Raw genomic sequence first — 16,811 nt, 5'->3', positions numbered from 1 at the left:
GAATGTGGTAAAACGTAGCATCCAGGATGACATACAGAGAGGGTGCCAGTGCCAGCCAGACACCTTCAGGGGACAACTACCCAGGCTGGTCAACTGATGAGATACAAAAAGGGAGAGGTCACCAAGGGAGGAGGCTCTGTGTGTCATTTTTAATTCCTGGAAGCCACTGAAGGATTTTAGGCAGAGTCTAATGAAATTGGGCACATGCATTTAATGTTTAAAATTCTTTAATTATTTCACACATGCATAGGATGTAATTTGGTCATTTTCAGGCCCCATTACCCTTCCCATCCCCCACTGCTGCTGCCCAACCAGTCCCTCTCCTTCCTTCACACCATTTGTTATGTTGCGTGAGCTGCTGACTCTCATCAGGGTTGCCTGTGAGGGCTTGGGTAGGGGGTTCTTTAGAGGAACACGCTCAACTTATCAATGGCTACATCACAGTAGAAAATGACACTCTCCCCCCCAATAATGATTAACTATTAAGGGATTCTCAGGGCCATGTGAGCTTCTCTCCTATTCATGATGGGAAGGCTCTGTCTCTCGGTAGGTAACCACAGTGGGCACATGCATTTAAAGACACGGTGCTTGCAACGTGGTGGGTGTGTTCGAAGAGGCTGATTAACCAGGTCCAAGAGCAGTGCAACAGTCCTGGACCACCAGCTTCTTTGCCAGAGCAATGGGAAGAAGTACGATGCAGAATGATGTTTAGTAAACAGAATGAATACTATACGGACAAATGTGTGTATCCCTGTTTGACCCGTTTGCTGAGTTCCCTCACTCTAGTCTATATCCCCTTCCATGAAAGAGAAAAACCTTGCCCATCTTTTAGGAGCTATTGTTGAGGAGGAGAAGAGAAACCCATGCCCAGCTCTCATAACAATGCTCATGTAAACTAACGCACTGCACATGTAGTAAAGAAAGCATCCCCGTTCCAGTGTCTCATTCTACTTCAGAGCTCCCAGCTCTTCTGCCTTTTTTGCTCAATTGTTTGGAATACCAGAAGTGTTAGACTCAACTTCTAAAAATACACACTGAGACGACAGTTTACTCTGCTTTTCACCAGAGTCTACATTCTGGTCACACTTCTTTAGGTGCTAGCGCGGAGTGCCTTTATTATATTGAAAAGGTCAGCAAATGGCTAAAGGCATGGGGAAGGTCTTTTGCAGTGATCAGGCCAATTAATTCCATTTTAGAAACTAGAAACACAGGCTCCGAAAGTCCTGCTGGGCCCATGAGGGTGGGGCTAGTTGGTGGAAGGCAGGCCTGGGTTCCAGGTGTTTTCATGCTGTACCTAAAACTCTTTCAATTAAACTGTATTGTTCCCATTACTGAACTCATTCAAGAAAATAGACATCATGGAAACAATGTCCTTTCTTCAAATCATATTAATAGAGTCAAAATGAAAGCCATTAGATGACTGATTCTCATCATTCACAGGTTCCATAGTCACAAATGGACATGCTTGCTAAAACGTCTCTTTTGCTCCCCACCCCCAATCAACGCTTCTGTGTGTACGTGCCTGTGTGCTCAGTGCCCACTGACAGAGTCACTTGGTACTCATTCTCAGCAGAGGCTGCACAGGGTAACACTCTATCTTCTTGGATTAGCTCTCCCTTGGCAAATGCCTTTTCTTTATCTATTTGTGCCAAGCCTTTCACATTTTGCGCTTTCTGTTGGTAATTTCACTGTTTCAAGTAGCACCCATGCACAACGCGAGGGTCCTGAATATGAGAAGGCTATACAGAATCTTATGGAGAAAATGGGATAGATAAATGCTGTCCAGACATAGGTAATAGTGTCATGGGCTTGAGTACAATGTTAACAAGTCAACAATGTTTATTCAGCAGCGTATTTAAACAAACACACATAATATAGAAGTGTATAATGACCAGATGATAAAAATGTGACTAGAGCTCCCTGGGAAGCTAGCCTTATCTTTTTCTCTTGTAATAGGGATTCAGGGTTTGCCAGTTCTGGGATTGGAGCCTCTATAGACTGTAACTTTAGCAAATAATATACACAGACCTACCTTGTAGAAACTGCTTTTCTGGTGCAAGCAGGTACTCTCTGCACGCCCCCTACCCCAGGGATACTTCCAATGATACAATGGGGAGATCAAACATTTCCTTTAGATGTTACCTAGTGAAAGGGCTTTGCATGTTTTTATGCCTGGGCTCTATCCTGTGATGATATTATTTATTGTCAACTTGACAGAATCTAAGAATCACCAGAGACCAGCGTCTGGGAAGTCTGGGAGGGTTATCCTGATTAGGTGAACTGAAGTGAGAAGACCCACGCTGAATGTGGGCAGGAACAGTCTAAGGGCTGTGGGCTTAGGCCACATATATTGGAGAAAGCTAGCCAAGAACAAGCATTTCACTCCCTGCCTCCGGACTATGGCTGCAGTGTGACCAGTTGCCTCCTGCCCTTGCTGCTCTGCTTATCCCAACACGATGGACTTTCTCCCAAACCGTATGTCAAAATAAATGCTCCCTCCCTTACTTTGCTCTGACCCGGTATTTTGTTGTAGCAATGAGGAAAGCTACTGGCACATGTATGGGTCCCACTGTCCTTAACTCTCTGGTGAGCTCAGGACTGTTTATGACTTCTACAAAGTAGAGAGGACGTCACACACTAACGTACAGAGCTCATACTACTGCTTATCAAACAGACACAAAGCATGGATAGCATTGGAAAAATGGACAGAACACTGAGATTTTGTGACCTCTGTGTGTGTGTATAATGGGGCCCCAGAGAGCTTCACATACCTAACCCACCATCCCTCCATAATGGTACCCGAATAGGTGACTGGAAGAGTTGGCATACAGACTTCTTGACTCCTACCACAAAGGTGCTTCTGTGTCTGACCCCATCCTTGATCACTCTGACCAGGAGGTCTGTCTTAGAGAAAGATGAACAACTTACCCGGTAATCTGATGGGCTTCCACGGTGCAGAGTTTGGCACATAGGCGTGTTTCGCGGCGGTGACAATCAACTGATTACCCAGCTTATATTGGAACTTGATGAAAGCGACCCCATCTGCCCCAGATGTGCCAGAGGCGACAGACACCTGGTTGGCGAAGATCTCAATGAGGGCATCTGCAATGGGCTGGTGGGTGCTGGCGTCACTAATGTGCACTTTCAAGGTCACCTCTGGAAACAGAAAAAGCACATTAACCCTGACAGGAGGCCAAGGGGGGATATGCCAAGAACATATAGGACTGCATTCTTTCACAAGTAATTCTGACCAAGGTCATGTTCTTCTTAATTATAAAACTTAAACAAAACAAAACTTAATTTTTAACTATAAAATTAATAAGATCTTTTTCCTTATAAAATATTCTCTTTACTTTAAAACCCACGTTCCACACACTGCTTTATTGTTACTCTTTCTTGCTCGTGCCAACAGACAACTGAGAGGAAGCTCTATCCTTTATCACACTAGGAAACATATTTGTTTATTCTTGCACTGTTGGGCACTAGCTCCTCTTGGGCTCAGGCTGCTACAGAAGGACACAGTGGGCTGGACTGATTGATGGTGGGCTGCGAGACTTGTAGGCAGGCTCAGCAAAAGTCTCAGCAAAGGTAAGCACAAGCAGCATAAGCATGCTGGGATTATTGCTCCGTCATCACAAAGACTGAACGGCAGTCAGAAACGTCCAAAGAGCTGGGGAGATGCTCCATAGGAAAGTGCTTACTGTGCGAGCATGACAACTTGAATTTGGTTCCCCAGCATGGACATTAAAATCCAGGCATAGCAACGAGTGCTGGTAATATCAGTGGTATGGAGGTGGAGACAGGAGGATTCCTAGGCTTGCTGGCCAGCCAGGCTAGTCACATGGGTGAACTCTAGGCTCAGTGAGCTGCTGTCACAAAAGATAAGGTGGACAATGATGAAGGAGGACACCAGACTTCTACCACTAGGCCCCTATAAAGGCACACATACACACACACACACACACACACACACACACACACACACACACACACACATACACACACTTTTTCAAAAGGGAGGACCCAAAGGATGGAAGAATAAAGAGACCAAGAGTATACATGTACAAGGAGGGATGAAGTCCAGTCAGTAATGCTAGTAAGACAAAGGTTGAAAGCACATGGCTCAAACTGCTGAAAAATTAAAACAATGAATGACTTCCCTTTACTCAGGCAAGAGATATTCACTGAGCTTGGACTCTTCCCCTAGGGCTGGAACTGTCACACCGTGGGTGGTAAAGAAGACACAGGAAAACAAAGCAAATGCTATGACTGTAAGGAGCCAGTGAAGGTTCAGAAACAAGACAAGGAGACATGTCCAGGAGAAACCACAGTGGGTTCCGCAAGATGAAAAAGGTGTGAGACATCCAAGGATGCTGGGCAAGCATGGGTCAGATTTCTCTGGGAGTGTCATATAAGGGCCATGGGAGGTGTTGGGCAGTGTAGGAAATCGAAGTTAGTTATAGAAACCTCTACATCTAGGTGAAGAATGGGCTGAAGCATGAGGACAGTCTACGATGAGCACCTGGCTCAGGCACTCTGTAGCAGCCTAGAAAGGGGACGGTGATGGCCAGGCTCCAGCCTCATGGTGGACATCAATTTCAGAAACAGACAGAGGTCAAGTCAGAAGATACCACTACTCCAGCAAACCCTCTTTGTAGGAAGGGAGTGGACATAAGCTCACCTGCTTGATGTATTAATTTTTAAGCGGTCTTCAACCTGAAAGACTTATGGTCGCTTGGAATGTAGAGTGAGGGAGGGACTAGCAAAAACATCCAAGTGACCAGACCATCCTAGACACAGAACACGTGCAACAAGGCTCTGTGGGTAGTCCACCCGTGAGGCTGTCAGGGTATGGAGGAACCAGAGAGGGAGCATGAAGGTGGAGGATCAGGTTGACCCAACCGTTACTGCTCAGTGGGACACACTGTGGTAGTCTACTGCAACTAGCACCTGAGGATTGAATCTCAGCTCCACTAGGGACTAACCATGTGGCACTGGGTAAGTCATTATGCTCTTCAGGTCTCATTCTCTCTTATGCAAGCTAGGGAGGCAGGCCAGCAATGCACAGCCTAGCCTACAGGAGCAAGCAGCAGAACATGAGGCTTGAGAGAAGAAGGCCAGTGATAACTACTGCCCTTCCATCCTGCCAATCATTGTCCTTGTATGCACTTAGTCACCGGAATGGAATGAGCTCAGAGAAGGGAGGCGGAGGCATAAAAGTTTCAAAGGAAGAAGTGAGACATCCTTTTGAGAATGTTGATATTTTGTACCTGAAGGTTTGGGGTTGGGGTGCAGATTAGGGGTAGAATGCATGGCTTCCTTGCATTGGGTCTTGGGTTCAGTCGCTAGTGTCCAGTAAAATAACAATAATGACCACTTCTGCACTGAACCACAGAGAAGAACTTCTACCTTGGTAACTCAACTATTTGTTGTATGAAATTGATACAACCTTTTAAAAGTCATATATTCCAACTAATCATTGTCTTCTTGCTCACTTCCCCATGTGCTAATTTAACAGATTTCTTGGGCAGATGATCATAGAGCACAGCTAAATTACCTCGAATTTAAAGCCAGGGGTAAGTGGCAGAATGCTGTTCCAGCATGTACAAACACCTTGGGCTTGATTCCTAGCATCCCAAAGAGTCCCGATTTACAAACAAAGCATGTCAAATAATATACCAAGTAATATGACAAATTATAACACAAATCAACTGAGTTTTCAGTAATATTCACACTGCAAAATTCGTCTAGAAGTAGGCATGTGGGAAGGGCTTTGCCAGACTTATGTAATTTTATGGTAATGTAACATTTACTAACAATTGAGATTGCAAGCTTCTACTCTCCCTTGGGGGTATGATGAGATGCAGTTTTTGTGAATAAACAGAGGGTATTCTCTCCCATCAGCCTCTTAGATCCTACTACTTCAGTGTCTTCTAATATGGCTTCTTTGTTTGTGTTCTATGATCTTTGGGAAGAGATCACTCAGCACTGACTTAGTGCAATAGGATGGAGGAAATGCCAATAGGAGAGGGTAACTGCAGACCACTGAAGTGTTACCTTTGGGGAGAGTTTTCTTTCTTTTTGTGCACTCCAGGCCTAGCATGTGTCACCCTACATGTTAGTGGGGCTGTTGCAGTTTTTGTAGAGTAACACCCTGCATGAGACCATCCAGTCAGCAAAAGTCCTAATGCTAATGACCACTGGACAGGAATCTCCTGTGAGGTTCTATTATCCACATTACTCCCTCTTTGAGTCTGGAAGAAAGACCCTATAAATGGCCTGGATGAGGGGTATTATAAAATGTTGTCTCCTGGCTATGACACAACTGTTGCAGGCATAAGGAATAAAACAAGCAAAAGCAAGACATCATAATGGGAGGAGGATTATTGGGAAGGAAACAGCAGGAATCGGGGAGGGACAGAGGGTAGTGGGGGTGGGCATCATCACAGGACACTGTCATTATGCAAGAAACTATCAAGTGAAAATGAAAACTACATAAATAAATATCTAATTACTTTTAAGATGCTGTATCCTATTTCTTTGCTGGCCAGTGAGAGCTTCAGAAACCTTGTAAGCTGGGACGCCTGATTTCTAGCCCAAAATTGGGACACTGTTCTGTTTACTCCTTATTTTGCGTGTCTATTGCTAGGTTCTGCCAAGGTTGGTTCCAAAACTCATGTCTCCCAGATAGTCTGCTTTGTGCATCTCTGTCAACACTGCCCTATTTCAAGCCCTCACCATTCATCACACAGAGCGAGGCACACATAGCCTGTTAACAAAAACTGAATACTTTGCCTGTGTTCCAATAAAGCTTTATTTATAAGCACTGAGATGTAAATTCTAGATAATGCTCACTTACAAAAAGTGCTATTCTTTTCTTTTTCTTCAGACATTTAAAAATGTAAAAGTTACTCAGGAGACAGAGGCAGGTGAATCTCTGTGATCTCAAGGTCTGGTTTATATAATGAGTTCCAGGCCAGGCAGGGACCTTTTGCTCAGGTAACTACCTACAGTGAATTATTTGTTGTCAGGAATTTAGTCATTGCCTCTAACTCAGTCTCAGATTTTGATCAGCCAGTGGAAAAGTCAGGGTGGAGGAGACAGTGGATGTTGAGGAATCCTTCCTCTGCCATGATTCAGAGAGTCTCTGCTCTTGGCAAACATGAGCAGTTTACCTCTGTGGGCACTGACTAGTCCACATCTGCTTTGTGGGCATAAAACTAAACATTATCTTTTAAAAGTCCAGTATTATCTTTTAGACATTTCCTTTCTAACTGCCACAAATTTAGAACTAAGTGCAACAAGGCTGTTTCAAATTGTTGGCTTGCGAGGAGGCAGCTCTAAGCAGTAAGTTAAAGTAGACATAATTGCACGGACAAGAGGACTGAATTATAGCATACAATCCCCAGGTATGCATGAGGCTCACCCTATCGGTATTTAACAAAATTGCCCGAGGACATAAAAAGGCAGAACGCTAGTGCTTTCTTCTTCATCTTCAAATAACATATATTTTATGCAAATGACAGAATACATTTGTTTTATAGTATATCATCCAGACATCAAACTAAACACCTTCTATTGCTCCCTTAAAAGCATTCACTAGTGTGGAACCTTCCAGGACACTTGAGGTTTTCACTGGGAATAAAGGTGGGAGAACACGCTCACTTGCTGTTTGAACAGCCTACACTCCTCCGTTCTCAACATCTGGTCTAACAGATTCTGGATTTGTGTAGGGAAGAGATTCTGTAGACCTGACTGTTGGGTGGTGGTGATTTCTGTGGAGCTGTCAGTCTCCTCTTAGTGCTTTTGGCTCCCCTTTCTGTTTCTTCAAATTGGCTTTATTGAGGGGGGGGTAACTTTTCCTTTCCTTGAATATTTTTGACCTGAGTTTCCATAGATGTCCATCCTAGCAAGGAACCTGGCATTTCTCTGACTTAGCCTTAAGAGCCTGGTGGAAAGAAAGCTACTTCAACCTTGCCGACCCAGCCTGGGCTCTGATGTCATGTTTGCCTGGAGCTCTGGGAACTGGCCAGTAGTAGACAGAGCAGCTGAAAAGAAAGTCACAACGCTTAGCAGCCAGCACTATAGTTAGTAGCTATATTTAACCCCAATCTAGCAGACTCACAATGGGCTTCACATCTCTTAACTAAAACAGAAAAAGATCACTTGGTCACTTAAAAACGTTTTCCAAATGAGAGTTTATTTTTAAAATGCTACAGACCTTTGCTCCGATTTTATCTAAGACATGTATGCTCCTGTTACTTGAGTGTCACCAGAGCAGTGTGGGATCTCAATCTCCACATTATGAGATAGCAAGCAAAAGCAGGCTGGAGGGTGCCTACCACGCACGGCAGCTTTCTGTCGGTCTGACTTACTTCTTCCACAAACACGAAAGACTTACTTGACTTAACGATCTGATAAAATCTGGATGTACCTTGTCACTTGCATTCCCATAATTTATTTGATCCATTTTCATATGGCGTACATGCACCATATATTACCTATTTTTATCTTTTAAACTGACTAAAATTTTCAAGTCTGAGAGAGCCCACTAAAACAGATATATTTTTAAAAGTCCTATACATTTTACACTTCACAATGTATTACAAGATAGTTTATTAATCAGGTGTGGTGGTGCACATCTGTAACAATAACATTGTGAGGTCAAATTTGGGCTAAATAGCAATTCCCTGTCTCAAAAAGAGATTAGTGTCACAAATAAATGGAATCAGAATATTAATATATAATACAGCCCAATAAACATCTGCTATAACTTGCATGCTCTTGGATTCCTTTCCCAGCCTCACTAAAGCACTTGGCAATCCCTGTGTCCATTTGATTCTAAGAGAAACACTCAGCTGGAGGAGATGCAGACCTCTGGGCTGGCCTCCCAAAGAGAACGGACAATGTGGATACACTTCAGTGCGCAGCCCTAGAGCTCCCCTGGCCCCCAAAGAGTCCTCTCTGGCCGTTCTTCATGTAGACACCTCTTGCTGTTGATGCTACAAAGAGCCTCCCTGAGCCTCTCTGCTGATCTGAGGTCATACTGTCTGATAGAGAATTCCTACCTCTGCTGGGTTTATTTTTAAAAAGCATTCCTCAGCGCCAACTAGGGTATTGCAATCTTGATACAAGTATTTGACTTCCCCTCTCCTCTCTTGAAAAGCATGGAGGAGATAAGTTTGCGACAGCAGCCCTTGGGAACTCAGAACGTCATTCTGTGCCTTTGGATGGTCTACCACCACAGGCAACCGACTCAAACAGCTGCAGCACAGGAAGAGATAGTGATGTGGCAGACACAACAGCTTCAGCTTGGGAAAGTTAGAGAAGAGGTCCATGCAGGCAGCCAGCGAGTGCTGTGGCCTTCCTTAGAGCATTTTATTCCCATCACAGTCGTGACGGGCTCTGCACACGATGTTCTTTCCTACCTCAGCCTCCCTATCTCTCAGTGCCTCTGATGCCTCACTTCTGGCTGGGCCCAGGAGATCAATCAGTGAATCCCTCGACCTCCTCTCCCATTCGTCTATAAGATGTACAAGGCACACGCTGATGCTCGCCCATGGATAGCAATTTCTACCCACTTGTCAGAATGTTGAAATGCAGGATACCAAACACTCATAAAAATATGTCAATTAAAGAAATCACACGCACACACGACTTTCCATTTTTTCAAGTGTCAGCACACCTTTCATTTTAAACACACTATAATAGAAACAGATAATATCAATGACCATCCTGTAACTTTTGGCTAGGGACTGTTAAGCCTACCCAATCGATGCTAAGGTAAACAGCAGCAATCCACAGTCTGCTATGGTACATGATAATGGGCGTTTTTGGGGCTGTTTCAACATGAACACTGCCATGAGAACAGATTCAGAGTAGCTGAATCCTTGCAGCTAACCAAGGGGTTACTGAGCTAAACATCTCAGGATTATTTCAAAACTCCTGTTGGACTTGCATAATTTATACAGATAACCACATGCTCGTGGGGAAAATTAAAGATGTAATGTTCCTATGATCTCACCTAAGCAAGGAATCTCGCTAGTTGCACATCAGACAGCAAGCTACACTGACATGACCCCAGCCTTCCATATGCAGTATCGGGAACCATTTTAAAGCACCACGCAAAACTAGAATTAGCACAATCCTTTGAAGAAAATAAAGGAGATAATGTGGCTATTGCAAAGGGGAACTGAAACAGTTATTGAATATTAAAAATAATGGTAAATATGGTTAAAAGTAATAAAAAAAAGCCATGGCCCCAGCTTTACAGAACTTGTCCATAAAGGTGGATGAATATTTACATTCTACTAATATCCTCATTCTTGCCAGATATGGTAAGATACACAATGGTGATTACATAGCAATGCAAACACAGGAGATGTGTTTACTGAGTTTCACACAGCACCCCATATGACTGAACAGGAGAAAGATGATGACACAACATGGTGGCAACCAGGGCACCCACAGTGCTATAAGGAAACAGCAACAATAAACCACCGTAAAACACTTCTGTTTCACTGGTGTTTTAAAATGTCCATGGATTCTTTTCGTGCAGAACTGGGAATGGCTAGGTTAATGAGCAATGGTAAAAGATGTCTGTGAAACCAGTGTGCATACCTTAGCCAAGCTTCAGACATCTGTTAGAAGATGCTAGTGCAATGGTTACCAAGGCAACCTGGGTAGGGGAAAAATTCTTCGTGCATGTTTCTGGATCTACCTATATCGTCTTCTTTGGGGAAGGCAGTCTGGGAATAGAGTAAGAGCAAAACTGCACGGCATTTGTTTTGAACAAAGCCTTGAGACTGGAAGAGAATGATAATGGTGATCTTAGCAAGCCATATCTCCCTATGGGAGGAGACTACTTAGAAAGTGCTAAGTGGGAGGCAATTGCAAGGAAACTGACTCGTTAATTACTTTAAGAATTTAAAAAAATGGGAAAGAAAGGGCCAGCTGAAGAGGCTGCTGGAAGGCTGTGAATGGCTCAAGTGTGTGAGACTCCCTGGCACTTGAAATACCATGAAAGCCAGATAAAGACCTCTGTAAAAACTCAAGTTTAATCAATGTGATGATTAAGTTACACATGTGTGCTTACTTTTCAAAGAAATGAAGATACTGAACAAGCTACAGTGAGCGGTTTCATCATGAAGCATGATTCAGATGGAGTTGACATATTTCAGGGTACTTTAGAGACTATTTAGGAACATTATTTGGTGAGAGTGTCCATTTTGTGGCAGAGCAGAATGAGATTGGATTCTAGGCTCCTAACGTAGTCAGACATTTGGTCTTGCACAAGTTGACAGCCTTTGCAATCCACCCGCTAGCTGCCTTGAAGAGATTGTAGGATTTGCTGGAGGACTGATGGGTAACAATATTTGCATCAGATCTGTGAGTAGGATATTCCTGATCTTGCCTACATGGCAACCATTCCACTAATTTTACCTGATCAAACCATCATTATTACCACAACCACCATCACTATCACCATCATCTATACCACCATTAACACTGTTACCACCACTATTACCACTATTCCCCTCCCTCATGCCTACACCCCCATTATCATCATTACCCACAACCACTAGAACCAACACCATTAGCACTAACACACTATTACCACATCCACCATCAGTTTCTTTCTTTATTCCTGTCTCTCTCTCTCTCTCTCTCTCTCTCTCTCTCTCTCTCTCTCTCTCTCTCTCTCTCTCTCTCTCTCTCTCCCTCCCTCCCTCCCTCCCTCCCTCCCTCTCTCTCTCTCTCTCTCTGGTTTTTCGAGACAGGGTTTCTCTGGTGTTGTTTTGGAGGCTGTCCTGGAACTCGCTCTGTAGACCAGGCTGGCCTCAAACTCACAGAGATCCACCTGTCTCTGCCTCCCAAGTGCTAGAATTAAAGGCGTGCGCCACCAACGCCTGGCCCACCATCAGATTCTTAACCAAAGAAAACTGAAAGAGGGGAAAGTATATGCTTCTCAGGGCACAGAGGTTTGGATTCAGCCAACCTGCATTTAGTGTCAGCTTCACCACTTACAATGTTTCAAAGTCGCATTTTCTTCTGTGTAAGAAACAGGCAATGTCTCTGCCCATAGTTCTTCAGCTACCATGAGGTACCAGTGCAAGGCACTTCTCATGGAGTGAGACTCATAGTGAAGACTGAATCAGCACTAGGTAGTTTTATAAGGAGCTAATCTTTGCCAGTATCAGAAAGACTGTAAGAGATTTCCAGATAGGTTCAACTGAGGAGTTGGCTGTACCTTTCTGAGTACACAGAATTCTTACTTCTCTCTCATACACAACTGTGACAATACTGTGTGCCTTTTCCATTTCTGCACAGCTCACAGGCAAGGCACTGAATGCCCTCTGTGCTGAGCTGTCTTTTACTTCTGCATTTTTCAGGGCTGAGGGGGTGAGCCCAGAGCCTTTTTACACATTAGCAAGCACTTTACCACTGAGGAATAATGTTGGGTCATAGGCTGTCTTTTAAGGGTGTTTGTCCAGTGAACAACCAGGCAAGACAGAGTTAGTGTCTTCTGTTACCACAAAGGGCAGATTTACTTACTACCCACTGTCCTACAAAGCACCCACTGTGTGCACAGCAATCATCTTGGCTTCTCTCGGTTGTTGTGGAAAGTAGGGCTCAGGGAACTGGTGAGCGGATGTTGAGACTGAGGCTACTGTTTGCACCATGATCAATAAATGGACTGTCATCTCTTTGCCAGCATCTGTAGAACCATGCCAGAAGCAGGTATTAGCTTCCAGGAAGGCTAGACTCTTAGGCTCTAGGCAGTTCTCACAGTTACTCAGGAACACAAAGCATCCCATCAATTATGAAGTGTGCCAGGAAAGAGGCTGAGGGTTTAGAAGGGGCATGAGCGTCAGAAAAACACAGATGAGAAGGCTCCAGATTCCATGCAGTGCCCCTTCACTAATGGATTGTCAGATTCTTAATCCTGGTTGGTAATGGCCAAGCTTGTTTGTTAATTACTCCCACTGCTCAAGCCACACATGCTCCCTCCCACAAGCCAGTTCTGTTTCCCTAGTTAAACATGTTGTTCTGGAATGTTCCACAGAGGTCCAGCCTTTCCCACAGGATGCCAGGAAGTAGTAGAGTCACAGGATTGTCCCCTCTAAGCCTTGGTGAGTGCTTCATTTTTAAAACACTGATCCTTTTTAGTTCCTGTTGAAACATAAGCCCTGGAGGCCATATTTAGGTCACTGAAGAGCAGAATTCAAATGATATGCTAAGTAGGTTGCTATTCATTTAGCATTCAAAAATATATTCTTTTGTTTAGTTAAACACCCCTCTTGCTTTGCACATCTGTTTAAACCAACTCTTCTAAAATGAGGGCAGCACTGTAAACTATGCTCACGCCTACAAGCTACACAGCCTCACAACGGTCCCATTAACACCAATATTTATGAAATCCAACATTCAGTTTTCTGAGAAACTTAAACCTTTTCACAACACAACTGAAATACCCTGCTGTAACAGAAAAAAATATATTACAAACAGTGAAGTACTGTTTCTGATTATTTTTCCCATAGTAAACACTAATGTATAATATTTTCCACACAGTTTAAATTCATAGATTGGTGCCAAGTGGATTAACCTTTCACCTTTTAACCTTTACACTCATGTCCTGGCAGCAATGTCAATAAGCATTTCTTAGTCCCTGAACAATTAGAGACCCACACACCCCTTCACTGCCACCCCAGTGACTAGCTCTTTTTCTAAGACGAGACTGCTATAATTGTGTTAGACTCGGAAATATGGCTGTTTTTAGTTCTTCTCCACAAAGGCATTATTAAATGTTGTCCATCACAGACACGGATTAGACATTTAAGTTGCTTGGTTCTGGCCAGGAATTCTGAAGGTAAGAAAGCTACAGGACCAATGGTTATGTCCCTGAGAGAAGCCATTAGCGAAAAGTGTTAGGAATACAGACGCGGATGGAGACGCCCATATGTGAAAGAGATTAAAGCAAAGGTTTGGGATCTGGCTGCTACAAGCAGGAGCCATAGTGAGACAGCTATCCAGTGTCTGGGTTTAGGGTCTGTTCCTAGGATAGACAGTGTACTTCCCACTGGAACACGGGCCTAAATAACTTGGGAACTGTGAGGAAGCTATGGGAAGTGTCTGGGTTTTATCTTTACGGGGAGGAAGCAGGGGGCTCCCATTCGCTATCGTCTTTAACTTGTGTTGTTTGATAGGTGAGAGCTTGAAATTCTCAGCCAAGGTTCCACAGATAGCTTATAATTGACATGGTATCACAAGATAAATAGATAATCGGATGTGGCTTTGTATCTGCTGTTTTGATCTTGGAGCTTAGTTAGAGGGGATCATAGTTCTCCAGAATAGTTAATTCCTAGAGATAATAAATTAATCATCCTTGTGCATGACTTTTATAAGCAACTGGCCAATCCAGAATCCACATTCCTAATCACCTCCTACAATGCTTTTACATTCCAAGCCACTATGACTTGGCCCTTAAGCCAGGGCCAGAAACCAGAGAAATGAAGACAACTTCTAAACTCTAGAACTGACTTAAAATATTCAAACTAACCAATCCTAAATTGTTGCCCTAACCGATCATTACCCTCCCTTAACACACACATTCTATCTCTCTCCCTCTTTCTCACATTCACACACCCCCACACACTAACACCGCACACTCACACTCTTACACACACACACACACACACACACACACACACACACACATTCACAGCTCTTCCTGTATTTTCCGCTGTTATTCGTGGACTGCACCTTACTGCTGGTGCTTCCTTAGTGGTTCAGTAGATCCCTCCCTTTTGGAGACCATAACAGAGTATTCACTGTCAATTCTCTTTCAGTTACCCAGCTTCTTTCTACCCAAATAATAATAAAACCTGTGCTTAAAAACAGATGACTCAAGCTTTTCGTACCTGAGGACACATGGTGAACAGAGTTTTGGTAGAGAGCTAGTTATGTTCACACTTGCTATGAGGACGAATTTTCTAGAGTTAATAAATTGTATATCATAGAAAATGCTCAAGCACCTAAAGGAGAGCATTTCTGGTGAGGGACATACAGTATGGGGTCAGCCTCAGATATGATGAACTCATTTCCAAGTCACCCTCAAACTATGGGCATTCATAGAACAACACAGTGGACCAGGTCAACCACTGAAAGACTTTTAACAGAGGGTCATGGAAGAAATTAGGCAGGGGAGGGGAGCAGTTTATCTTACAGCTCTATACAAGACAGACACCAACAGAAGGCAGCTGCGGACAAAGGGATGAAGAGAGAAAGGTTGCCAGTGCCAGAGTCTGGGAGACCAGCTTCTATACTGACTGGTGTGTGTGTAAGATGTGGGAGCAGAAAGAAGAGGAACTTGATTTCTCCCACTTCTCAGCACAAGAGGAGGGGTCCAAGCAAGGGAATGAGGAAAAGAGCTCTTTAATTATCACCAGGGAAGGCCTCACAGCATGGAAATGAACTTCCAAAGGAGTATCACAAACTGGGAAAAATCCTCATACATATAGTAAACTATAGATCAGGATGGTTTTTGGTGTGTAACTTGGCTGTACATCTCTTACTAAGAATAGTCCCTACCGTGGAAGTACACAGAAGAACTTGATTGAGAAGATTTTCAGATCTGGATTTTATTTGCTTGTTTATGTGTTTGTTTGTTTTGTGTTGGGAACTGAATCCAGGGACTTGCTCATACTACGCAAGAGTTACCACTAACTCCATCCCCTGCCCAAGTTAAGGATTTCAGTGCAGATGTTTCACCAAGACTATGATGGGGATAGTATTTTTGGTTCTTCCTTAAAAAAATCACTTTTAAAATATTAAGAGTTATCCAGTGGGAAAAACGTTAAACTCGTCCTGTCATCGATATAAACCAGCTTAGCATAATTTCCTCAGGACGAGAAGTGCCTTTCAGGTTGACTGACCAGAGCATCAGACTCAGGGTGGAGACTCCCAAGGAGGATGAAGAAAATTAAATGATGGCAGCACACGAAAGCGCATCTTAAAGAATTTGGGGGCTGAGATGGCTCAGTGGGCAAGTGCTTGTCACACAAGTGTGAGGGCGTGAGTTCAAATTCCCACTCAAAAGCTGGTGCGGTAGCACACATCTGTAACCCCTGCATTCCTAGGAGGAGCTAGAGCTGGAGACAGAAGCATCCCTGAACCCTCTAGGTCCAACCAGCCTGGCATACGCAGCCAGCAACCAAGAGACCCTGCCTCCGACAGGGTAGAAGTGGGAACAAGCAACCAAGGTTGTGCTCTGACCTACACAGGCATGCCTTGGCACAAGCACATGTGTGCACACATCTATATCCACACGTTAGATCACATCGTATATATGAACAAATAACAGGGAACTAGGTAGAACTTTATTTAATCTCACATGCACAAGGACCTGGGTTCATTTCCTTACATCATTAAAAGTGAAACCAAGCTTAAGAAAATGATAACTGCACGCAGAGAACCGGCGGTTACTTCTGGATTTCTCTCTTCTATTCCATTAGGTCATATCCTCCCTTCCCATAGGAGCCAATTCAGTACACATCCATCATTGCTAACACCCCTGCCAGATCAAGCTTCGGAGAGCCAGACTTCATCTCACACCACAAGCCCTTTCAAGAACACAGTAACTGAACTGAGTCTTGGGGCTCTCCCCAGGGCTCTGGGTGGTTACAGAACACTGACAAAATGCTCTCCATTGGGTGATCTCATCTCTTCCTTCCATGAACTATTGCAGAGTGTAAAGGTGATACCTCCTGTCTACCCTTAAGAGAGCAGAGACTTAGACTGTTTTTTTTTTT

The 16,811-nt window shown here is 43.8% G+C and overlaps 1 protein-coding gene across 3 annotated transcripts in view; it reads right to left on the bottom strand.

The window, feature by feature from the left end:
* Positions 1-16,811, bottom strand: part of Fam171a1 (family with sequence similarity 171 member A1) — a 114,079-nt gene that overhangs the window by 48,114 nt on the left and 49,154 nt on the right. For all 3 annotated transcript variants that reach the window (XM_040755475.1, XM_040755476.1, XM_040755474.1), the window contains exon 2: positions 2,929-3,156. Coding sequence is in view for 2 of the 3 variants with exons in the window: in XM_040755476.1 (XP_040611410.1) it covers positions 2,929-3,156 (228 nt within the window). In the remaining variant the exon portion in view is untranslated. The remainder of the gene's footprint in view (positions 1-2,928; positions 3,157-16,811) is intronic.

The sequence above is a fragment of the Mesocricetus auratus genome, unplaced genomic scaffold (genome assembly GCF_017639785.1).
Source record: "Mesocricetus auratus isolate SY011 unplaced genomic scaffold, BCM_Maur_2.0 Super-Scaffold_100013, whole genome shotgun sequence".
Classification (NCBI taxonomy): Eukaryota; Metazoa; Chordata; class Mammalia; order Rodentia; family Cricetidae; genus Mesocricetus; species Mesocricetus auratus.
The sequence above is the reverse complement of the archived record's forward strand: the minus strand, read 5'-3'. Positions and strand labels throughout refer to the sequence as shown.